Raw genomic sequence first — 23,087 nt, forward strand, 5'->3', positions numbered from 1 at the left:
AGTAAATATAAAAAGAAGAATAATATGAGAGTAATAATATAAAAAGAATAATATGAAAAGAATAATATGAAAACATAACTTGTAAAATAAACTCATGAGTAAATGAACAGGAGGATAATTTTTCTAACACTTAATTTACCTTAACTAACATCGGAAGAAGCGGATAATCTGAATAGGCTAATCACGGATATTGAGGTTGAGGAAGTAATTAAATGATCAAAAAGCAATAAAAGTCCAGGGACAGATGGTCTAAGTGGAGAGTTCTATAAAGTATATATAAAAGAGCTTACCCCTAAACTATGTGCAGTATTTAACTACACTCTAAAGGAAAATGATCCTCCAAAAAGCTGATCAGAAGCAATAATAACGGTTATACATAAAGAGGGGAAAAACCCTAAAGAGTGTGCCTCATACTGCCCTTTAAGTCTTTTAGAGAACGATTTAAAAATTTACATATGTATTTATGGATGGTAACAGGGCGGACCAGCAGCTGAGCTCTATTTCCCGCAAATTGGGATTTATAAAGGAAAGGTGCGCGGCCACGTGCGTGCGCACGGCTTTATGCATCTGATTTTTTTATGCCCTGCACTTTTCTGAATTTTTCCTTATGCTAAGTTTTAGTGTGAAAATGTCACACTCATATGCATGAGGCCCCAGATCTTTACCTTCGCAAGGCAGTTGATTGAGTCCTGGAAGATTAGGTGTGCGGTTAAAATTTGTTTTGTAGAAGTCTACGATTGTGTTCAAGAGGCATTGTGTGAGGAGGGATGAGAGTGGATTCCTCCAAGTCTGAAGGCATAGTTCTACCTCAGACTCCCTTTAGGTCATGAGCCAGTCCATGCCACAGGTGGACTAGTTCAAGTGTCTTGGTGTATATTCTGCAAGTTGTAGTAGGTTGGAGCAGGAGTTGAATAAACACCCTAGCCTGTCTGCTGTAATGTGGACTCCAGTGAAGAAAGAGCTGAACCAAATAAAGCTTAAGTTACTGGCCTGTACGTTCAGACTCTCACCTACGATTATGAGATCATGGCTTAAAGAATTAGATGCTATATACTAGTGGCTGTATGAGCTTCCTTCAAAGGGAGGCTGGGGCAAGTCTTAGCAACAGGCAGACCTCTCTGCTTGATTCAGAGTCGCTGATCCTTCACAGTGAAAGGAGTCAGTCAGGGTGGTTGAGCATCAAGGTGTTCTTGGTATGTTCTACTGAAAGAAGAGTCTGGAGCAGACCCAGAGCACATGTTCCTTCTGGTCTATGAACACTTTGAGAACATAAGCTGTAGACCTCCACTAGGAAAATAGATTTTTGGGTTGATCCCATCATGGATAACGGAGAACTGGAGGGAGTAAAGATGGTTGATGGAGTTCCACACACAGAAGACTTAAAACCTCTGCACAACATAAAAAAACTTTTGTCAATGTTAAAGAAAGGGCTGCAACATATCCAAATACAATGACGCGGTGTTTTTTACTTCACTGGAGAATTATTCTTAATGGAGCAATATTATGTCCCCTAACAAAATAAATAAAGCTTTATATTCAGTTGAAAAGTGAAAATAAGCAATAGTGATATTTAGACAGTCACATTAACTCTTACCCGCAATCACAGCCAGTGGGTGATGGAGGTTATTTGTCTGACTGTTCAGACAACACTGAGTAGGTTGGAAGTTACTTGGAAGAATCCCTCGATTGGCAGATGCTGCAAGCTGCTCCTCAAGTTGGCACCACAGGACTGACAAATCTTGGTCATACTCCTGATCCAAGGAAACGTGAGTAGCTGCCTGCTTCTCCCCTACAAAAAAGTACTTGGAATTAATCATTTGCTGTGTTAAATACAATAATAAAATTCATAATTAAGATTAAATCTTAAATTATTGATGCATATGAAAAGGAAGCTAAAGCTGTGAGAGCATTCCAATTCCAGCATAGAGAATGATGTTTCCAAACTGACTGAATGTCATGGAAATATTCCTTGTAGAACAAAGGTGGTTTTGGAACTTTACAGACCACACTGACATTTCAGCTTTACAAACCTGCCAAAGCCTTCAGCATCTTACAATCATAAAACACAAGTCTGAAACCAACTGCAACACACACCTCTAATAGACAAATGCAAAATGACCATCAGTCTTAGTTTCTTTATCAAGCAAATGTTCTAGAAAATTATTTTCAATAAAAAGCAATAAATTACTGTGTAGTTCCTTCGTAGAGCACTAGTGCACAGAATTCTGGTGTATAGGAGAGAAATGTGCAGCTTTCATACTAGGGTACACATATCTGAATATTCAATAAATTAACTGATATAACATTTGACTAAAAAAATAAGATTGGTGGGTGATGTTTTAAAGAGATGCCAGAGGGTTACCTTCTGCAAGGCGGCGTTCATGTCCAAAGTAAACTCTGGTAGCAGAGCTATGGATGTGAGGCAGCGGCAGGTGGGGGAGGCAGCTTTCGTTTTCTCCAAGAACACTCTAAGAAAAAAAAAAACAATTGTAAATCAACTCATCATTATTGCTGCTCGATTAATCACTTAAGCTATAATTACATCATGACTTTTATGTAGGATTAAACTTGTTACTCTGATAAAGTTGCTGCAAGAGGATTGCTGCAAATTTAGTGACAGTATTTATTACTGTCAGTCACTAACCCTGCATTGTTTAACAACTAGAATTAAATAGGAATGTATGTTTTCTAAACATGTCTATACATTTACACTTAATAGATAATATTTAAACTTCACATTTTTTGTGATTTTTGTGAATTGTTGTGAATTAGTACACAACAATATGTATAAAACTAAACTGAGAAGTAATTTAATGTTTGTCTTCTCATTATAGTTGTTTAAATTCTGTATAGTTGGGCTCACAACTATACAGCATAGTAAGTAGTAACTATGCTGTCTCTTCCACTGGTATATTGGTCAGAAGCAAAAATACTTGAGAACCACTGAGTCAGACTGCCCACAGTTCAATCCAGAATGATTCATAGCCCTGACCATCTGACAGATTTATATGTAGATGTATTTAGAGTTTTTATTTAACAGATAAGTTTTTATCTAATAAAAAATGAGATGGGTATCAACCTAAATATTATTTAACAATATAACAGAATTCTGAAAAATAATTATGCTTCTGTTTATTTTACAATTTATTAAAGCTGGCATGTCAAAAGGTATTCACACCCTTCTCAATGATCAATGGAAATCTTTATTGGTATTGCAGTTTTACAGCCTTTCTTCTAATTGCTCAGCAGCTTTTTGAATGTTTCCTCTGGTGCCTTGGTGATGAGCAACAGGAGGGGGTTTGCAATATGGATTTAAAATCTTACATTTTGTGGAATTTATTGTGATAATGAAAAAAGTGACAATAAATAGATATTGACAACTTCTGTGGTATGACTTTGAATGCATGTCACTGCAGTCAAAGCTCCTCATACAAAAATGCTCTTAAATAACCTCTCCATTTTAAAAACAGGCTTCTTCAGGACACCAGTTCTGATTTCATCTCTGAACTGCACACTGTAACCACATTGAATCATATTTTCAAATTCATTATTGATCTTTGCCACCAACAATGGAGAAAATACCAAAAGTAACAATCCCACTGAGACTGTCAGATTTTGCAGTCAGACTATTAATTAGAATTTATAATTTTCCCTGTAAGAACATTTGTAAGATAATGTTAAAAGATACACTGACTGCTTATCCCTGGTTCCAAGTCTTAGGTATTAGAAGGCCTGTTGTCACACCAATCTTTATCTCCTTCCATAGATTCTGGCTGGGCCTTTCTACACATCCAATTATAAAAACTTCCAGTTATTGCTGGGCAAAAAAAATCAATAAGATTTGTCGCAATAAACACGTGATCCGTAGCAATAGAAAATATGTGTGTCTGGTGGAACATCCAATAATTTCCCTGATCCAGCACCGTACAGCATTCTGGGGGAGAGTTTTGCTGCTCAACCTCTCACAGAGGCCCTGCTGTAGGAAGAAGGTGCAGCACAGCAGAAAGCAAGGAGGAGGATGTAAGCAGCAAGTACACGAGGATGAGGGACAGTGCTAAGACCCTATTCCTCGCTCTGATTGGTTGCTGTTGTATGGTCATTAGGATCTCAGGTCTAACAGATACTACATTTTTTTTTCAAAGGATAACATCAGCTGAATCTTCTGAGCTGTAAAACAGCTGCACAGCTGACAACAACTGTACTTTTAATTTTCATTACATCACTTAAAGTTTAAACAAAAATCACCGACTTTAAATTCAGCTTAATGGAGTATATTGTGCATTTTTCTTTTGCGTTACCTTAATTTACATCTAATCCTTATCTATTTAGACTCATTTACTTCACACTGACAATGAATAAATTTGCTAGCCAAAAAAAATTACTACTCTTAATTTCAATTTTATTCAAGACCAAACTACAAAAATGAAGGCATTTCTAGAAACCTCTTTAAAAATGATCAGTGTTGGATCACATCTACGAACAAGGTTCAGAAAAACAAAAGATTCTTTTTAATCTCACCTTGACAACGTAGAGGTATTCTCTGAGAAAGGCAGCTTGCTGTGTGGCTGTCTGTTGGCTATCATTAATCAGAATCTGTCTGAAGGCCTGTAAAGCGTTCTCAGGCTGCCCCAGTGTAAAGGACTGACGACCAATTGTAAAGTTGATATGATCCTCTGCCAAAGACCAGCCTCTGTCCTTGTAGACCTGCATGGCTTGACTGTAACAGCGCAGTGCGTGCCTCCTCTACATGAAGAAATAAAGTGAGGGAGAGAGAAAAGACTACAGTAGAAATATTGTCATGTTTTTTTCTTCTTTATAAAGTTGCTATAGTAACCAAATTGATATTGACTATTTCTCTTGGTACTGAGTGAGGTATTACCTGAAGATATTAACTGTTGACTATAAAAGAATGCTTTAATATGCAGATGGTTATTAAAAAAAATTTCAGAACAGAATCATTTCTGATTGGATTTCTGAACAGGTTTTTAATAAGCATGTGCATATTAATGTCTGGTGTTAATCAATGTTAGGTGCATCAGAGGTACCTGTCCTGCTTTGCTGAAGCGATGACCAGCCAGGATCATATGGAAAGCAAACTTGCGCACCATAGGGTTACGCATGTTAATGAAGCAATGGGCTGCCTGCTCCAACAGCAGAGCACTACGAAGGTCAGAGTCCTACAAACACAAACACAGCAGCTTCACAGAAGAGCTCAGTGAGCTGCAGGTCACTAGAACAACAGAGATACAAGTAAGGCATGATTTTTCACCTCACTGGTCATCTTAATAAGAAGAGTTGCAGCCTCAGAGTATTTTGCTTGACTTTTCAGTATCTCTGCACTGAGTAATGCGCAGCGTTCAGCCAGCATCATGTTTCTGTGGAGATTAAGAAAATATGCTGCCACAAAGGTAATAAAGGAATATCAGTTATTCTTTACCCGACAAAACGTTTTATGGTCAAACTACCGGTATGTGATATTTAACATCTAATATATGAGGATAAGCTCCTATGTAGCAGCTTATGACATGTGATGATGTAAGGTGGCTGAGGATCATACTTGCAAACATCTCTGTACGTCTGGATCGCTGTGTCCATATAGTGGCTTGGATATGGTCTCGAGGCTCCGGCCTGCAGAAAGGCGGACACTGCAGCCATTTCCTAGAAAACAACTCATAATTATTAGACCTAAAGCTGCACAACTATGAAGGAAAAATAAAAAAAAATATCAGTCAAATAATTTGGTTAATATTTAAAATATTTTTGCATGACTAATGCAAGAGTAGAAAATAAACCTTTGGTGTTATTTCACAAAAAGATTAAAATAAAAGAAACATTAACATAGAATTTTAAAGATTGACTTGTGCTGATTAAGTGTTGGGAAAAACAACTAAATGCAACAATGAAATAATTACTCGTTTAAAGTAAAACCAGAACTTTATATTTGTTAATTTTGATTAATTGTATAGTCTTTAACATGTTAAAAATGGTAAGTCGAATAATCTCTTCTTTTAACTACATATACTGTAAAGGGATTTCTGGCACGACTGCAAATCTGACGCACAAGCAAAACTGGTTCTCTTAACCCAATGGGAGTTCATTTCTGCTTCAAACCCAATCTGATGGGACCCTGGGAAAGGCTATTGTTGTGCTCAAGTCGAGCTAAAAGGAACCTATCAGTGAAACTACTCAAGCCTGAAATAGGATCTCAATGCTAAACATGTTCCAGCAGCAGCACAGACATCCCCAAAACTTAATGTGAGCGTCTACAGCCCAAATTTGTAAAGGATTTTCTTTTATCTTTTTAAAGGATTTTTTTACCCTACTGGCCTTTATTTGACAGTGCATCGATGGGAAGCGAGATTGTGAGAGAGGGTGAAGACGTGCTAAAGGTCAAGGGCCCAGGACTCGAACCTGTGACAGCCACGTGGAGGAATAAGGCATCCATGGGTAAAGCATAGGTTACACGCTTTACCCCTGCACCTCCGTCACACCCATAAAGGAGGATTTTCTTAAAGAAGTACCATGAATGAAACACTGGAAAGCTGAATGGGTAGAACAGCACTTTGTTCTAATCTGATGGTTGAAGAACTTGAATAACAGATTAAAACAATAAATATCTTTGTTGTTGAGCTCATACGAATATTTATTCTATCATTCAGAAACAAATAGATTTTAAATCAAAGGTGTTGCTTATTTTGTCTGTATAGTTTTGTTTAAATTTTAATTCAAATTCAAAATTACTTTATTAATCCCAAAGATAAATTAAATGCAACTAAAACACAATTCTTTGCAATTAATTAATTACAGACTCTGCAATTAACTTTGAAAAATTTGAATCAAGTCCCACGACTAGCTTAAAGTACTGAGCACAGAGTGAAACAGCATGGAAAACATCACACTGATCTGGGATGAGGAGCTGTGCTCCAATATGCAACCTGTCCAGACTGACAAAAGAGGGGACCTTACCAGAGCCCCTGCAGCGTACAACATAGCCTGGTCTGACAGAAAATCCTTCTTCGCGGTGTGGTAACAACTATAGGCCAGTTCATAGTGCTGAACCAGGAAGCAGAGGTCAGCCATCTTTCTGATCTGCAGCTCAGGGGCTTCAGGGGGGTATCTGGTATCAGAAAGAAAGCATCAGGACTAATTTAGTACACAATGCTGGCCTCCCATGCTGTCTGGTGATAAAGTAGAGGAAAGGAGCTTACTGAAGGCCATAAGTGCTCTTTGGTTCATTAACACTCTTCTCTGGAACTTTACCTCCACCAAAAAACTTCTTGGTGGCCGTGAACAAAGACCGGCTCAGTCCTTTCCTAGAAACCAGCTAAGAACATAGAGTGAGGGTAAGAGCTGCTAGAATGATGATGAGAGAATTCATAAGAAAAAAGACAACATAAAAAACATGTAGCATTTGTAACAATTATAAGTTACACTGGAGATGAGGACTGACGCCTAATTTTCATTTAGGAAATTCAAGATTTATAGCATTAATGAAAAGAATAACCTTCGTAGAATGAAATTTTCCTAACATGATTTGTTTTCCTCAATCCAGCCCAGGTTTACCTGGTCATTCAGTTGTCTGATGTTTTTTTCTATATGTGGCAACAAGCCTCTGAAAGTGAATTCTTGGATAAACTGTCTGATGCGGTCATGGTCATTGAGGGTAAGACAGGTGCCGTGGTTCCCTGCAGCTGCAGCCAGGCTGTCTGTGTCTCCTGTGCTTTTCTTCCCATCAGCGTCGACAGGGCTGAGTGTTAGGAGGCTGGCTGTGCAGCTGTCTGTGTCCAGTTGAAGGGGGTGGGTATCCAAGCAACTGGATCCTCCAGCTCCTTCATGGGTACAAAGACATACAAGTTCACATTTTAATCCGCTTATTTTACATCGGCTTGCCAGAAGCTCTCCAGTGCCTTCATCATGAAGCTATAACGAGGCCATACATTAGCAGTTGTCATATTGGGTCTTTCTGTTACAGCGACTCCAGTGCCATAGAATTACCATGGCGCTCCAGGCTGCCTCCACAATTGTTGCTCTGCTTTCCCAGCCTGGTGGGCGTCCACACAGACATGATTACCCTCCTTTGAACACTGAGTCCTACGTTACATCGCCACCATCTTAAATGTGGCCGTGGAGTGATCGGAAGTCGTTAATTCATGTGCTGCATGAACTTGTTTCAGCTCTGACCTCACACATTATGAAGGTTATGGAGAAGCTGGTTCTGGTACATCTGAAGACTCAGGCAGATGCAGCCCAGGACCCTCTGCAATTTGCATCAAATTGCATCATCCACTTAGGAGTGGATGATGCAATTATACACCTGCTGCAGATGGCCTATTTCTCCCTTGACAGACCTGACACCATTGTCAGCATCCTTTTCTTTGACTTTTCATCAGCCTTTAACACCATCCAGCCAGGAGAAGCTAGTAAAAATGGATGTGGACACATCACTCATCATCTGGATCATCGACTATCTGAATGCCAGACCTCATTATGTGAGATTACAGAGCTGCATATCAGACTATCTAATATGTAACATTGGCGCTCCCCAGGGAACTGTGCTGTCTCCCTTTTTATTCACCACCTACATTGCGGACTTTAAGTACTGTTCCAACCTGTGCCATCTGCAAAAGGCTGTGACAAGGGTATCGTGGGGTGTGTGGAAGGGGAACAGGAGGTGGCGTACAGGACATTGGTGGACAATTTTGTGACATGTGCAGAAGGAACCAACTCCTGATTAATGTAAACAAGACCAAAGAAATGGTTGTCAGTTTCTCAAATGTGTTTGAGATTGAGAGCAAAACACATTTCCTCTCAATCTCCATGTCAGAATAGATGTGGAGCAGGTTAAATCCTGCAAGTACCTTAGTGTTACACTAGACTGGAAGCTACAGTGGACTACGAACACTGAGGTGCTCTACAAAAAGCCCATGAGAAGACTATTTTCTGCAGAAGTTCAGCTCATTTAACATCTGCAGAAGGATGCTATTCATTGTTCTATCAGTCATCAGAGGCTAGTTCCATCCATGCAGTGGTGTGCTGGGGTGCTGCAATGAAGGTGAAAGACTGACAGGAAAGGCTGAGTCAGTTGTGGGGATCAAGCTGGCTCTACTGGAAAATGCTGAAGAAGATCAGAGCTATCAAGGATATCAATCAATCAATCAATACATTTTATTTGTATAGCACATTTCAGCAGCAAGGCATTTCAAAGTGCTTTGCATCATTACAAACACAGAAACACAATGCAACATAGAATCAATAATCAAAACAAAGCATTAAGTCAAGTTCCATCAATAAATTTGTAATTGATTACATTTCAAATACAATTCTAAACAGGTGGGTTTTTAGTTGAGATTTAAAAGAAGTCAGTGTTTCAACTGTTTTACACTTTTCTGGAAGTTTGTTCCAAATTTGTGGTGCATAGATGCTGAAAGCTGCTTCTCCTCGTTTGGTTCTGGGGATGCAGAGCAGAACCAGAACCGGATAATGCCTTTCATCCCCTTTACAGCATGGTGGACAGCCAGAGGAGCAGACATACCAAAGATTACTGCAGCCCAGATGTGCTAAAGATCGCTACAGCAAGTCCTTTCTGCCCGAGGCTATCAAACTTTATAATGCATACATCGTCTCTAGAACTGTGCGTTTTAAATGTTGAATATACATTTAACAATATACTGAGAGATGTTGCATATTTATTATTATTATTATTTTTCTTATTATTATTATTTTTAATTCTCAAACTAAATCCATTTCTCCTTTGGGGATTAGTAAAGTATGAAGTTTTACAGTACAAACTGGCATCACCTTTCACAGGTATGAATGAAAGAGAACATATGTATCTGTCCATAATTATGTAATTTACGAGCAGAAATTCTTGACTTTGAGGCCAGAACAGTGAATTCCCGTGGTGAAACTAGCTTCTAAATAACCAAGAAATATTTCCTATGCAACTAAATTGGCAAGTACTCCAATTGTTATTTTCTTAGTTCAGCTAACTTTTTTCATACTGTGTAGGTTTTCTAATGAGAGCTAATGAGAAACTGCTGTTAGAAGGAAAGTGCATTAAAGACCAAAGGGTTTTGGCAGGTCAGGTCAAACAGTCAGGATCAGAGCTGGGACTGTTTTTCTTAGTCTTCTGTTTCACAACTGCCGGTGTTTAACTATAAAGATGCTACAAGTTAATGTCCCAATATGCTGAAATTGTATGTTTTTTGTCTGAATGTGAAGGAATCAGGGATGTATTTATTTATTGTCTTTTATCCTTGGCTTTAGCCTGTGTCTACCAGAATGTCTCAGAGGTTCCTGGACTGCTCCCAGTTTGACCAACAGACTGAACCCTGCCTGTGTTGCCAGTATTATATAAATAAATATGTATTGTAATGTGCAATTGAAATACAAATGTAGACAAAATACAGACTTAACTATGAAACTGTCCCTTCTTTTGGATTTCCTTATGATTTCAGTAAATGTTCATGCATGTGTTTTACACACCACATAATCCAGCCCGTTTCAGTTCATCTTCTGCCATCTGATTTTGGGGTGTTGACAAAAAAAACAAACTTATTCTGAGTTGGTTACGGTTTTTCCCCCAGCATGGATCATAATGTAAAAACATATTTTCCATTGCTTTTATTTTGGCGACTCATCATTGTTATTTTTTCAACCTACCTATATAGTCAGTTTAATAATATTGCAGTAAGCACATTTAAAATACAATGTGACACCTGGGATGGTGTCACTTCCTCTTACTGATAAAGAATAAATAAACAATACATTTTAAAGTATTTACTAACTAGATTACTTTACATTGTAATAATTTTAGTGACATACTTTATATCTAAAATAATAAGTTTTCAATGGGTTTTCTTAAGAAATGTTTCTTTTAAGTTTTTTCTTTCACTTTTCATGTATTTCTTAAATAAAATGTCAGTATTAGGAAATCAAGACAGTTTATTTAATTAAATAAAAATAATTTAGTCCGTTAGAATTTGTTTTTTTCACACATTGTCTATTCTTTCCATGGCAGAGTTGACATATCACACTCAAATATTGCTTTCCTGAGAAAAAGGAAGAAAAATACAAAGCTAATGTTGGACAGGGACTGACTTATCAAAGTTTATTGTCTTTATGATAAGATATATAAACATGAATAGCAAATTAAGGTTTTTTTTCTTCATATCTTGATACGGCAAATGCACATTGAATTATGGAGTTAACATTTTTCTGGTTTGTATTTGTAGAACATTTTGAAAACGTGTATGATTTAAAAAAAAAATGTTTTAAAAAACTATGGGCTACATTATCTTGACTTGATATAAATGCTTCCAAATTACTTTGAAGTTTATTGCTGTAACAAGACAAAGTGAAAATGTATAAGGGTAATGCATTATATTTTGTCACTGAATGGAATTCAATGCGTACCACAGTCATAATGAAACAAGAAGAAACTCTAGCGTTTTAAAGCAGAAAGCCAGAAAAAAGGGGAAAATTTTGAAAAAACAAATCTAATTTCAAAAACTTTTGAGCTAAGAAAGCAATGACAAGAAGAACCTCCATGAAAGAGACAGGTGTAAATTGAACTGACCTTTCTCTGTTGAGTCACCTGAATCAGCCTCAGGTGCAACAACACCGTCCTGAGCAGGAACCACATTAGCGAATTGCAACACCTCCTGTAAAAAGCATCACAAGATAAATTCACACAAAATATCTGGCAACCCAATACAAATTAATCCTTTCCCCAGAGAACACAGCAAAAGGTTCTCTAGGGAGAACCTCTTTAACTGGCAGTCCAGCAGGGCACCTTTTAGTAAAAAAACCTGCAAAAATGTCAAACTCTACTGTCAAAAATTGCAATTTATTCTGAAGATTTGAAACATCTCAGTTTGAGAGTAGGCTTGTTCAAGTTTAACTCCTAGGTCTGAAACAATAACGTAAGCAAATTAAGCAACAGGCTGCTAACCTGGTTCCGCAGATTTTGCTTGTGCAGGTATTGACTCCAGGGGTCTGGGATCTGCTCCTCCTCCTCAGGTGAAGAGACACGAGAGTTGATCTTTAACAGATAACATCCCTGAGGTCCATACCTTTGCTTCATGTCTTCATAAACCATTTCAGCCCTGAAAAAAATAAAACAACTAAATATCCAGTCTCTAATTAAGTTATACATCATAAGTGATGTTCAGAATTAAGAATTACCAAATCAGTTTCAACATGGAAAAAATGTTCCAGCAGGAAACTTTTCCATTATTAGATGCAAGTGCCACACAAACATGGATTATCATTTGATACATTAATCATGTAAGGTAATTTTATTTATATAGCACATTTTTAGTAATAAGGCATTTCAAAGTGCTTTACATGAATTAGAAGGAAATACAATAAAACAACAAACCAAAGGAAAACAAAAAAGTATAATCCTGTGTTTAAAAATAAGTAGTCCATGATTTATAAGCTAGTAGAGGTTTCTCTAGATTATCATTCTGATAATGTTGATCTCAGGCAATGAGTAGTTTCTCTAGAGACAGTAGGAGTTTCTCTGGGTTCTAAGTTTGTTCTAATTCTTGAATATATCAACTAGATGCTCCTGTTATAAGTACTCCATAATCCAGAAGGAGTTTCTCTGGATAATAATAAGCTAAATATTGGTCTAAAGTAATAAAAGTTTTGGCTTTCCATCTTTGGTTCCATGAGTAGGTGGTCTTAAATGTTGATCTAAGGTAGTGAGTAGTTTCTCTAGATGAGTTTCTCTGGATTCTAAGTTTGTTTTAATTCCTTTTCTGGGTTGCAAGATAATTATAAGTACCGTACTCCATAATTTATATGCTAGAAGGAGTTTCTCTGCATAATAATCTAAAAAGTATGATATTGGTCTAAATAGTGAGTACTCCATAACTTCTAAAAGTTATAAAATAAACTAGACAGGGCAAGGACAGAGGAAAAGACATCAGGGAAGTATGCACGTGTAGTAACATTTAGATAATACATGTTTACATAAATGCGTTTTCATCACAATACCAAACTCTTTCTGTGTCAGCTCTAATTAAATAGTACCTTTGTTCATCTCCCTCGTTCTTGTCATGCAGCAACACATAATACTTGAGTGTGTTGGGGATAAACCACTTTGGGTTAGTGTATTCTCCGCTGTGCTGAATCTTGTGCTGCTCTTGGGAAAGCTTGAGGAACTGCTCCACCGGAACAGCCTCAGTGGATGACACCACAAGCAGGCCTGGAGTTTGTCAAGGACATAAAACATTGGTTTGTTTTACAAATTTATACCTTACTTTTTCCTTTCCCCTTTTATTATACTTATAATTGTTTTTTTTGTTTTTTAAAACAAATAACTCTACTGTTGTTCTTGGAATCTGTAGATCATTAGGAATAAATAAGATTACACCCTCTGGCCATACTAGTGACACAGACATGGGAAATCAGAATGTAATCTAATTGGTGAATAATATTAGAGCTGGAAAACTATGACAACACAGATATTAGACAGGTACAAAGTGTTAAGCAGAAAGGATACAAGCCAGGTAGTGATTCAGGAACTCATGGTCAGAGGCAGGCATGGACTGCAGGAAGTTTTCCCTGTAGGCTTCAAACCAGGGTGTTGTAACTAAAACACAAACAGTTTCAGCAAAAACAAAAAAATAAAACACAAATCATCCAGTAGTCAGACTCCAGCATCATATTTTTTATATTTACTGTAACAAAACCTCTGGACGTAGATGATGAGGAAGAGTTTAGATATAGACTGTTGTGGTCATCTGAAAGATTTGCTTGTGTATTTTTAGAATATTTAATTAATCAGGTGACTGTAACCTGACAACTCCAAACAGACAAACCAGAATATCTTGAACTTACCATTTAAGTTTAAATGATAGTCTCCAGTCCTCAAAGCAGTGGCCTGTGCAGCCTCCTGTGGCTGACAGGAAAACACCACTTCACTGAGATGACGGTTCTGGGAGGATCCGAGGGAAGCAGATGGACTGGTCACCACATTGCTGACACAGATCCGTAAGTTCTTCACAGTCTGGAGCTGGTTGTTTGGATCCCGGATGTGACCTGAAGAAGAGAACACTTCATTCTGATCTGCCAAGATCATGAGTCACTGCTGCTGATTCCCTCGGCCTCTTAAGTGACTTGAGGCTCCTGCTAAAACTCAACCACAGCAGGTTGGTTCATTCTTTCTTTAGCGGCTCTTATCTTGACACAGCTTCAACAACATTGCACCGTGGAAGCCCATTGCTCCCCCAGGTGGCCTATACTGGAACTAGGCATGGGATGAGCCCCAGGGTTCTGGAGGCCTATATAACATTAGCCTGACAGACGGTTCCAGCACTTACACACATAACCTGCCTATTCCAGCACATAAAGAGTCCAATAAATTTACAAATATTACAGCTTTATGACTAGATGAAAACAAGTTAGCACTGCTGTTGCATGTGAAGAATATTCTGACAAAGCATAATTGAAGCCACACAGAATCATTTTAAATTCAAAATGTTTCCAGAATATATTTACTGGATCTTACATATTTTCAACAAAAGACACTCCCATTGACTTGCTGAACACTATTTTAAATGTCTGATGCCATCAGGCTTACCAGACAGCTGGTTTAATGTCACAAGAAAACAGAGCTTTGATTGCAAAGTGCAGCTTGACGAATTCAGATAAATACTTAGTATTGTTCATAGTGGTTAATCTGGTAACTGACCTCAGCAGCAAGTAACTCGCATTGATTTTCACGTTTCACAAAAACCCATTTCTATAGAATTTCAGGTCATTCTCAGAACTAACTGCTAATTTAACAAACCACAATGTTTGTTATAAACACATTTATCAGCTAGAATCTAATTCAATTAGTACCATACATACAGTGCTGTAAACTCCCCTTTAGTGAACATGCTATAATACAGAACATGTGCAGCGTTGGTGTTAGTCCTACCATGTTCTCATTACAGATCACAAAAGTGCACACAGCAGACCCCTCCTGCCTGTCTGACTCAGGCTTCGTTAATCAGGTAAGCTAACGCAGTGTTAGGGTACAGCTACCGTTGCTGGCATCCTGTTACTCTTTGGAAACAATTTTCCACTAAAGCAGCTTGTGTAACAGCTAAAGAAGAGGATTTCAGACTCATACCTTCGGATGTCAATCGGCAGAACGGCCTCAACAGCTCTACAAAATTTAGGTTGTTCTTTCGAGTGACTCTTTCCGCTTCACCGCTACATAACACGGCTATCATGGGGACAAACGAATCCTGAATGAATTCGTGTACGGACATAACACACTGAGCCATGTCGTACTAGAATAGCAAGCAACCTTTTTTCCAAACTAAACCGGTGGTTCGATTAAAAACAGCCCATCTAAACGCTTCTGATATCTGGTGAAAACTAGCAGGCGGCGGCCATATTGTCGTGAACCCTCTTCCTGTGTAGTCCTGAGGCTGTCAGGTGACTGCAGATAATTTTTTTTAAAAGAAACTTTATTTAGAAGTGCGATAAGAGTACAAACAACGAACGATCGATCGATCGATCGATAGATAGATAGATAGATATGAAAAGTGATTGATTAAGACAGTATGTAAATTAGAAGTTAGTTTAGATTTTTCCTAGACCACACCATAACTTCATTTAGTTTTGATTACTGGATCAGACTTAATAGAGCAGCTGAGTTAGCTCTTGAAGAGTTTCACAGACAGGGAAAGACAACAGATACATTAAATAATGAAGTTGCTGTCATGTTCGTGAAGCATTGCCTTGATCCAGAGTTGTCTTACTCCCTGAAGTGCAAACCCATCCATGAGAATACTTCCTACAGCTAATTATCTCTCTGATAATTAATGATTATCAAAGAACTAGTATACTAGTTGTTGCCAGTCAACCCAGCTATGCTTCTCAGATGCTACTGCAAAAGCAAAGCTTACTTCTGTTGGCTTTGTAATATTGATATTCATTTGTGAGACATCTGAAGAATGTCTAAAATGGCTAGTCTTGTTTTGCAGCATGAGGACGTATTTTCACGCCACCATCTTGACTGCAGAGAAGCTAAGAACTTTGTACACTGCATACACCTCTTAGAAAGAGATCATTCATACTACCTTACAGGCTTGTTCCCCCAATACAGTACCAAAAGTTAAGACAAGTTTTGAATGAGATGGAGGAGAGAGAAATTATCAGGAATACACTAGTGAATATGCTTCACCATTGGTGCTTGTGTGGAAAAAGAATGGAGATTTCTGGATGTGCACAGATTTTAACTGGCTAACCAAGAGGTCCGTGAAAGACGCTCACCCTTTCCCTCACCAAGCTGATTGTTTAGCGGCACTAAGGGGCAATATTGTCTTTAACACTATGGACTTGACATCTGACTTCTATAACATGCTGCTTCAAGAGAATGATAGGAAGTACTCTCCGTTTACCACTCCCCTGGGCCTCTATGAGTACAACAGGTTGCCGCAGGGCCTCTGCAACCGTCCTGAAAGTGTTTCGCGAATGATGACCAACAATTTTGAAGACCAAAATTATTTGAGTTTGCTGTTATTTGGATTATCTTTTGGTGTTTGCACCTGATGAAAACACAGCTTTCCTGAGACTGCAAACGGTGTTCGATATACTGTGAAGAAATAATCTTAAGTTGGCTCCTAAAAAGTGTTTTTTCCTCAGAAATTCAGTAAAGTTTCTTGGGCACATAATTACTGAGGATGGTGTTTCAACAGATCCCAGTAAAGTTGAAAATATCATAAACATGACCAGTGTAGACCTAATGGAACCTGATCGTGTCACTCAGGGTCAATTCAGAAGACTCAGTCTGGCGAGACAAAGGTTTTTCTGACTAAACCTCGAAAGAGATGTGAAAGATTATGTTCGCAGTTGTCAGCGTTGCCTTGTCAGCAAAGTGGTTGAACCAGAAGGTAGAGCCCCTCTAGTGGTCTCATCAAGACCACTAGAGCTTGTCTGTGTTGATTTTTGTTCAGCTGAAAATTCCCATAATAAGTCAGTTGATGTCTTGATTACTACAGAACACTTCACCAGAATGGCACAGGCATTTCTGTCTAAAGACCAGTCAGCCAAGTAAATTGTCAGGCTTCTGTGGGATAGATATTTCTGCTCTTTTGGGTTCCCTGAATGAATCCACAGTGACCAGGGTGCTAATTTTGAGAGTCAAGTGAGCTTCTCAGAGCCTCTGGTGTAAAGAAGTCACACACAATGGAGGCATGGAGCGCTTCAATTTGACACTAGGTGGCATGATTTGTGCCTTACCGCCTGAAGCCAAAGCCGATTGGCCTGGGCGTTTTCAGACTTTGTCATTTACGTACAACTGCATGATCCATGAAGCAACAGGTTACTCTCCATTTTATTTAATGTTTGGTCAGACACCTTGTTTACCCATTGATGTCCTCTTTCGCAATGTTCTTTGTGACTCTCATGTAACTAGCTATGACAGATATGCTTCTTCTTTTTCTGAGGACCTGAAGGAGGCTATGGTCATTGCCCAGACTCATGCCACTAAAGAGAAAGATCACCATGCTTGATTCTACAACAGGAGGGTGAAAGGATCCCAGAGTACTCCTGGCCAAAAGAAAAGAGTGGGGCAAATTGAAGCTTGCTGATACATGGGCATCAATCATCTATACTATGGTGGATATAAGTCCAGAGACAAGACCTGTGACAAGTGATTCACAGAAATCTTTTAATATTGGCCAACTTCCTTTCTGTGGAGAATGTATGTAATGCCTCTGACCATGTATCATCCATCACAGCAGCTGAGTTTTTGTCAGTAGATAAAAGAAATGCAAATGAATCTCTTTCTGGGACAGAAGAGGAATGTGGCTTGCATAGGGTTGATGCCTAGAGGAAAGGAGAAGAGGTTTGTGGATCTATCTTTGACTCAGTTCCTGTGGGAGGACAGTGTAGAGGGTCACACAGGTGACTGAGCCCAGTTCATCATGAAGAGACATTTTATATGTCTTAGGTGTCTGCTGTGTGAAAGATACATTGTTAGATGTCTTTGGGCTAATGGGTAACTTGTGACTTTTGACTCTCTCAATAAAAGCAAATTAATCATTGACTAGTTACACATAGTTGCATTTTACCAAGTTTGTCAGTTGGACAAAGCAAGTTTTTACTCAGACAGAAGCAGTGATACAACAAAGAAAGGACCTACATCTACTGGAAAACTCAACATGGCAGCCAGTACAGCTACAGGTCTGAACATTTGTTTTTCCAATTGTATTATTATCTTTTTTTATTACACAGCAATCCTAAACAATGAGCCATAACTCTTTAACTGCATTGGATTTATATGATCATTTTCATGTGTAATACACACTGCAGTAATTGTTCAGGGAGGGTTACTCTGGTGAAAAATTTGCATACTATAGTATACTATAGCATATTTTAAATATACTACATTTTTCTGAAGTACATTTTTAGTATGCTATCAAGTGGGTATACTTATGAAGATTACACTAAAAGTGTAAAATAAATACATTCTTAAAAACATGCTTTTAATACTCATTTTTGCTTTTAATACTCTTTCTAAAAAATTATTTTTGGTACAATTTCTGAAAGTATATTTCTTTCCAAAATATACTTTAAATTCTAATAAAGTATATTACTAAAATTATACTTTGGAAACTCATTTTTAAAATACACTTTGCATGTATTTGTACAAATGCATATTTTAAATGTACATTTTAAAAATATATTACAAATATATACAAACAATTTTTTTCTGAAGTTGTACTTTTGGTAAAATAGGTTTTATGTATATTTTAGTAAACCTTACTAAATCTCAAAATAAATACATTTCAATAATATTTGTAAGTACTTTGTAAATAGTGTCTAATAATTAGACTCTAATTATATTTCAATGAAACACTTTCAGTGTTTACATACATGCTACTCTGTGTATGCTAACAAAGTATGCCGTACTAGGTGCCTTAATAATATGTTACTATTTTGTTAAATAGGCAAAAAAAAAAAGCAATAAAAAAAAACAATTCTTATAGTGGAACTTACTGGAACATTGTTTAACAAAGTAATAAATATTTTGTTCATCCCTCAAAAACATCAAATGTTGACAGTTTAGTGACAGAGGTTCTAGTAAAATATTACTTGTTCTTAACACTAAATTTAGAAGGTATCTTCAATTTTACATCTTTCCTAATATTGTCAGGATCTGTGTTTTTCTGTGTTTATTTAGAGTTTTCTGTGTCTTCGAGTCTCCGTGTTGTCCTGTCTCCCCCTTGATTGTTCCCAGGTGTGTCTCGTTCTGTGATTACCCTCTGTGTATTTAATGCCACCTGTGTGTCTGCGTCTTGGTCGGGTCCTCGTCTAATGTGCGTGCAGTCCTTTGTGTTATCCAGTCTTGTTAACGGTTGCTACCGGCGTCGAGCCCTGGCTTCCGCTCGGCCGTGCTGCCCGTTGCTTGCACTGTGTGTTGCACTATTAAAATCACTATTCATCTTACCTGGGTCTACAGCGTCTGCCTCACCACCCCTCAACACCCTCAAATCGTGACAAATATGATCTGTTTTTCTCAGTTCTTTAACTACACGGAAGCTATCTTTACCCAATCCATTTTCAGCAAGAATAAGCAGGCATAGCCAATCGATGAATGAATAGTTTTTACCAATAAGCTTGTGCACAACCAAAGTAACAGTGATCACTGAGTAACTTGGCAACAGTTCACCTCACATAAGAAGCAATAATAGATGCAGCAAAATTAAGCTGAAACCAAAGCAACATGGAGAAAAATGTGCCTTTGGGGGTGCCAAAGAATGTGTAACAGTTCTAAATACTTTAAGAGCTATACTAAAGAAGCAGAACCCAGGAGAATAAACAAATTGTTCTCTAAAGCTTTATATATATATACACAGTATATACTGTATATATATATATATATATATATATATATATATATATTAGTTATAACAAGGTATTACAAAGTAAAGTTATTTTTGTTTTTCTTTTAATATACAGCCTGGAATTCCATTGGATTTACCACGGATGCTCCCCCAAGCCACAATCTCAGTGTGGATGCTGCAGACATTGCTGTTGTTGTCATTTACTTTATTATAGTCATGGTGATTGGAATCTGGGTAAGAGGAGCCACAGAACATTTACACACCTAAATGTTGTTTTATTTATTTGTTTGTTCTTTGTGTGTGTCATTCTGGCATTGTAATGGTTTTAATGGTTTTGTTGTTGAGATAACTTTCAGACTTTAAAATATTCTTCCAGTTTTCACATGAAAACAAATTCTAATGTCTTTAGAAAACAAAACCCAGTTGTGCTCACAAGTGTTCAGGTTTAATTCTGCTTAGTTCTTTAACATATGGTTCAAACAAATTTTTATGATATAAACTAAGGTGGATTAGTATTCTGATACTAAAATAAATCCCAAATTTATTGAATGTACTGATGCACATAGTATGTCAGTATATTATTTCTATGTGCTTAACTGTGTATTCACTCCTGACACCTTTGTTCCAATTTAAATGGATCAGAGTCAGTCTGGACCTTTTGTGCAGATGTGAATACACTCAAACAAACCCTGGTGCTGACCAACAACTGGACTGAAACCCACTTTTTGAGGTGATGTTGGTCTGCTTTCAAACAAATTCTCGTCTGCACGCAGAGCTCACAGCGCAAAATCTGGATTGAGTGAGCTATTCTTAGCATACAAAATGCACTTCCAAGCTTATTTTTTTCTGGGTCTGTGTTGTCTCACGCCCCTATCATTTATAGGAGCACTGATTATGCATTGGTCCTATAAATGACATGCATTGTGAAAGCAAACCACAACAAGCGGATCAAAAGACTCTTCTGGTGTGAAGTCACCCTAAGTCAGGGATTAGATTTGGTATTGATATAATTTGGTATCAATACCAAATGATATTGATAATGATTTTGGATCTAAACTGAGCTGTTGTAAGTACTTCTATAACTCTGTGTATAGTTCGGCAACAGCTACTTAGGGTCTGAACTTTGTTTGGTGTTGTAGTGGTTTCACATGTTCTACCCGTGTTCTAGCTCCATTAGCATTTCTAGTAGTAATAGCTCCATTACTGCTGCTTGTCTTTGACGTTTCTCCCAGCATCTGTAGCGCTGTGTCCACTGTGCTGTTTAGAGTCCAGTGTGGTGATAACAGCCACACTGGACTTTGTTACCACTGACACCGGACCTCCATGGGTCCGGTCGGATCAGTGATGTCAGTACCCAAGGAGTATAGCTCCTGTTAGCATCTCAAAGAGCATCCAGCTCTGCCTGTCTCTGCAAGGCATTTATTTTTAGCTGGTTAAGGTAATGATTACCTGTTAGAGCCTTCTTTAGTTCTGCTGGTATAAATGACTCAAAGTGTTATGGAGAAAGATCCAGGGCAAAGATTAGGTCCTTGGCTCTTGCACTGCGCTCTCCTTTCTTTCATGTGGGAAATTATCCAGAGTCCCTTCAATTTGTATTTTTATTGTTTTAAATTACAACCAATAGTGACAGAGTATGGCATTATCTAAAATTACACTAGTCAAATGCAATATGATAAACAACTACTCGGGAAAAATTAGCCTTCCTATGTTTACTTTGTAGTGACAGTTTTCACCATTCTGTGTCCTAATACCCCCAAGCAGGAAGAAAAACAACAACCATGGTGGACTGCAGTATGTATCCAGTTGTTTATGTGCTGGCTCGGGTGGGACAATAACTTCAAAAATCGTAAGATACTCTAGGCCTGTCACGATAAACGATAAATGAATTAATCGTATGATAAATTAAAACTATCAACATCATTTTAATTATCGGCATTATCATCTCTTCCGGCCTTTTTCTCTTTCTGTTGATGACACTGAATGAAAAAAGGCTCAACTCTGGTGCTCTCCACTGACCCCCCACCCCCATCCTTCCTCATTTCCTTAGTGTAAAGCCCAGCGCACACTACATGATCTTAGAGCTGTCGGCTGATTGTCGGCCCATTTTCAAAACCTGACAGACCACACATTAGCCGACAGAAATCCTAGGTATAACTGTTCAATCGGGTTCGGTCCTGCCGTGTGGTGTCCAACAATGGGCACAAAATAATCGCTACAAGTCCAGTGAACTAATTATAAAACCAGCATTAATCAATGCCTTAATACAATCTACCTGCAGTGCATGTGGCTAGTGTCAGCGTAAAGTCCTGACTGAATGAAAATCATTACAACCTATTTATGTCACGTTAACAAAGAACAGCTGAAGTTACCGGGTTTATCAACTGCGGTAGCAATTTCGCTCCAACTCCTCCTCTTGTCATTTCTATATTCTTTGCGCAAAATGTTGAATAAACATTAATGTTGTTTCCACATATCATCTCCAATGTCCCTGGACGTCTGGGAGCGCCGTGTCAGCTGTTTGGGATTCCCCTCTGTAATTTCCCCTCAGAAAGCACGGAGGAGAATCCGCGCTTTCTGATTGGCTACCTGTCACATTCAACAGGCTGCGTTAAAGTTCCCAGTCGGGGAACACCCCTGATTTAGATCGGAGCGGCAACGACGATCTACCGTAACACACCACACAATCTTAGAAAGACCAACGTTTTAAGATTGTCAAGGGGAAAAATAGGAGCAAAAAATCATGTAGTGTGAACTATTGCATCAGGTAGTCGATGTGCTCATTTTCTCTATTTAAATCTGATTATTACTGAAGGGCAACATAATATACAGACTTCATAATCTGCACTCTTTTGGTTGAATGCAGTATTTATTTCCAGTTTGGCTTTATGTTGTTTAGTTTTTTTTCAAGTGAGTTTTTTGTTAATGGAGACTGAGAATCCATTTTATTTTTGTTTTTGGTTGTTTTGTTTATTTTGTTTATCAGCTCCAGTGTTTAGTGTTCTTTTGAAAATAAAGTGTATCTATCTTTGGCAAGAAATCGCATGCATTATTACGTCATTTTCAGTGTAAAAAGGTCTTCAAACAATATTATTGTTTATCGCAATAATTTTTGAGACAATTAATTGTTCAGCAAAATTTGTTATCGTGACAGGCCTAGCTGCGTTACTGTTAGCATCCACACTTACTTCCACAAACTCTGAGCACTACTTCTTTTTTTATGGAATGGCA

The 23,087-nt window shown here is 37.9% G+C and overlaps 2 protein-coding genes across 10 annotated transcripts in view; one reads left to right on the forward strand and one right to left on the reverse strand.

Moving 5' to 3' along the window:
* trappc8 (trafficking protein particle complex subunit 8) overlaps nt 1–15,430 on the reverse strand; it is a 39,325-nt gene extending 23,895 nt beyond the window's left edge. The window contains exons 1-15 of the mRNA XM_028027754.1: nt 15,131–15,430; nt 13,852–14,052; nt 13,514–13,603; nt 13,042–13,216; nt 11,954–12,107; nt 11,579–11,663; nt 7,564–7,829; nt 7,209–7,324; nt 6,967–7,117; nt 5,558–5,658; nt 5,270–5,375; nt 5,046–5,177; nt 4,519–4,743; nt 2,363–2,468; nt 1,595–1,789 (exon numbers count right to left, since the gene is read on the reverse strand). Of these exons, the coding sequence (XP_027883555.1) occupies nt 1,595–1,789; nt 2,363–2,468; nt 4,519–4,743; nt 5,046–5,177; nt 5,270–5,375; nt 5,558–5,658; nt 6,967–7,117; nt 7,209–7,324; nt 7,564–7,829; nt 11,579–11,663; nt 11,954–12,107; nt 13,042–13,216; nt 13,514–13,603; nt 13,852–14,052; nt 15,131–15,287 (2,260 nt within the window). The 5' untranslated portion in view covers nt 15,288–15,430. The remainder of the gene's footprint in view (nt 1–1,594; nt 1,790–2,362; nt 2,469–4,518; nt 4,744–5,045; nt 5,178–5,269; nt 5,376–5,557; nt 5,659–6,966; nt 7,118–7,208; nt 7,325–7,563; nt 7,830–11,578; nt 11,664–11,953; nt 12,108–13,041; nt 13,217–13,513; nt 13,604–13,851; nt 14,053–15,130) is intronic.
* Nucleotides 15,431–17,418: 1,988 nt separating this feature from the next.
* Nucleotides 17,419–23,087, forward strand: part of slc5a9 (solute carrier family 5 member 9) — a 48,783-nt gene continuing 43,114 nt past the window's right edge. For 2 of the 9 annotated variants that reach the window (XM_028027756.1, XM_028027758.1), the window contains exons 1-2: nt 17,447–18,195; nt 19,975–20,093. In XM_028027756.1, coding sequence (XP_027883557.1) covers nt 18,174–18,195; nt 19,975–20,093 — 141 coding nt within the window. In that variant the 5' untranslated portion in view covers nt 17,447–18,173. Of the gene's footprint in view, nt 18,196–19,974; nt 20,094–23,087 lie in introns of all 9 variants that reach the window. The other 7 variants (XM_028027766.1, XM_028027763.1, XM_028027761.1 and 4 more) reach the window with 7 other exon arrangements.

This window comes from Xiphophorus couchianus, chromosome 9 (assembly GCF_001444195.1).
Source record: "Xiphophorus couchianus chromosome 9, X_couchianus-1.0, whole genome shotgun sequence".
NCBI lineage: Eukaryota > Metazoa > Chordata > Actinopteri > Cyprinodontiformes > Poeciliidae > Xiphophorus > Xiphophorus couchianus.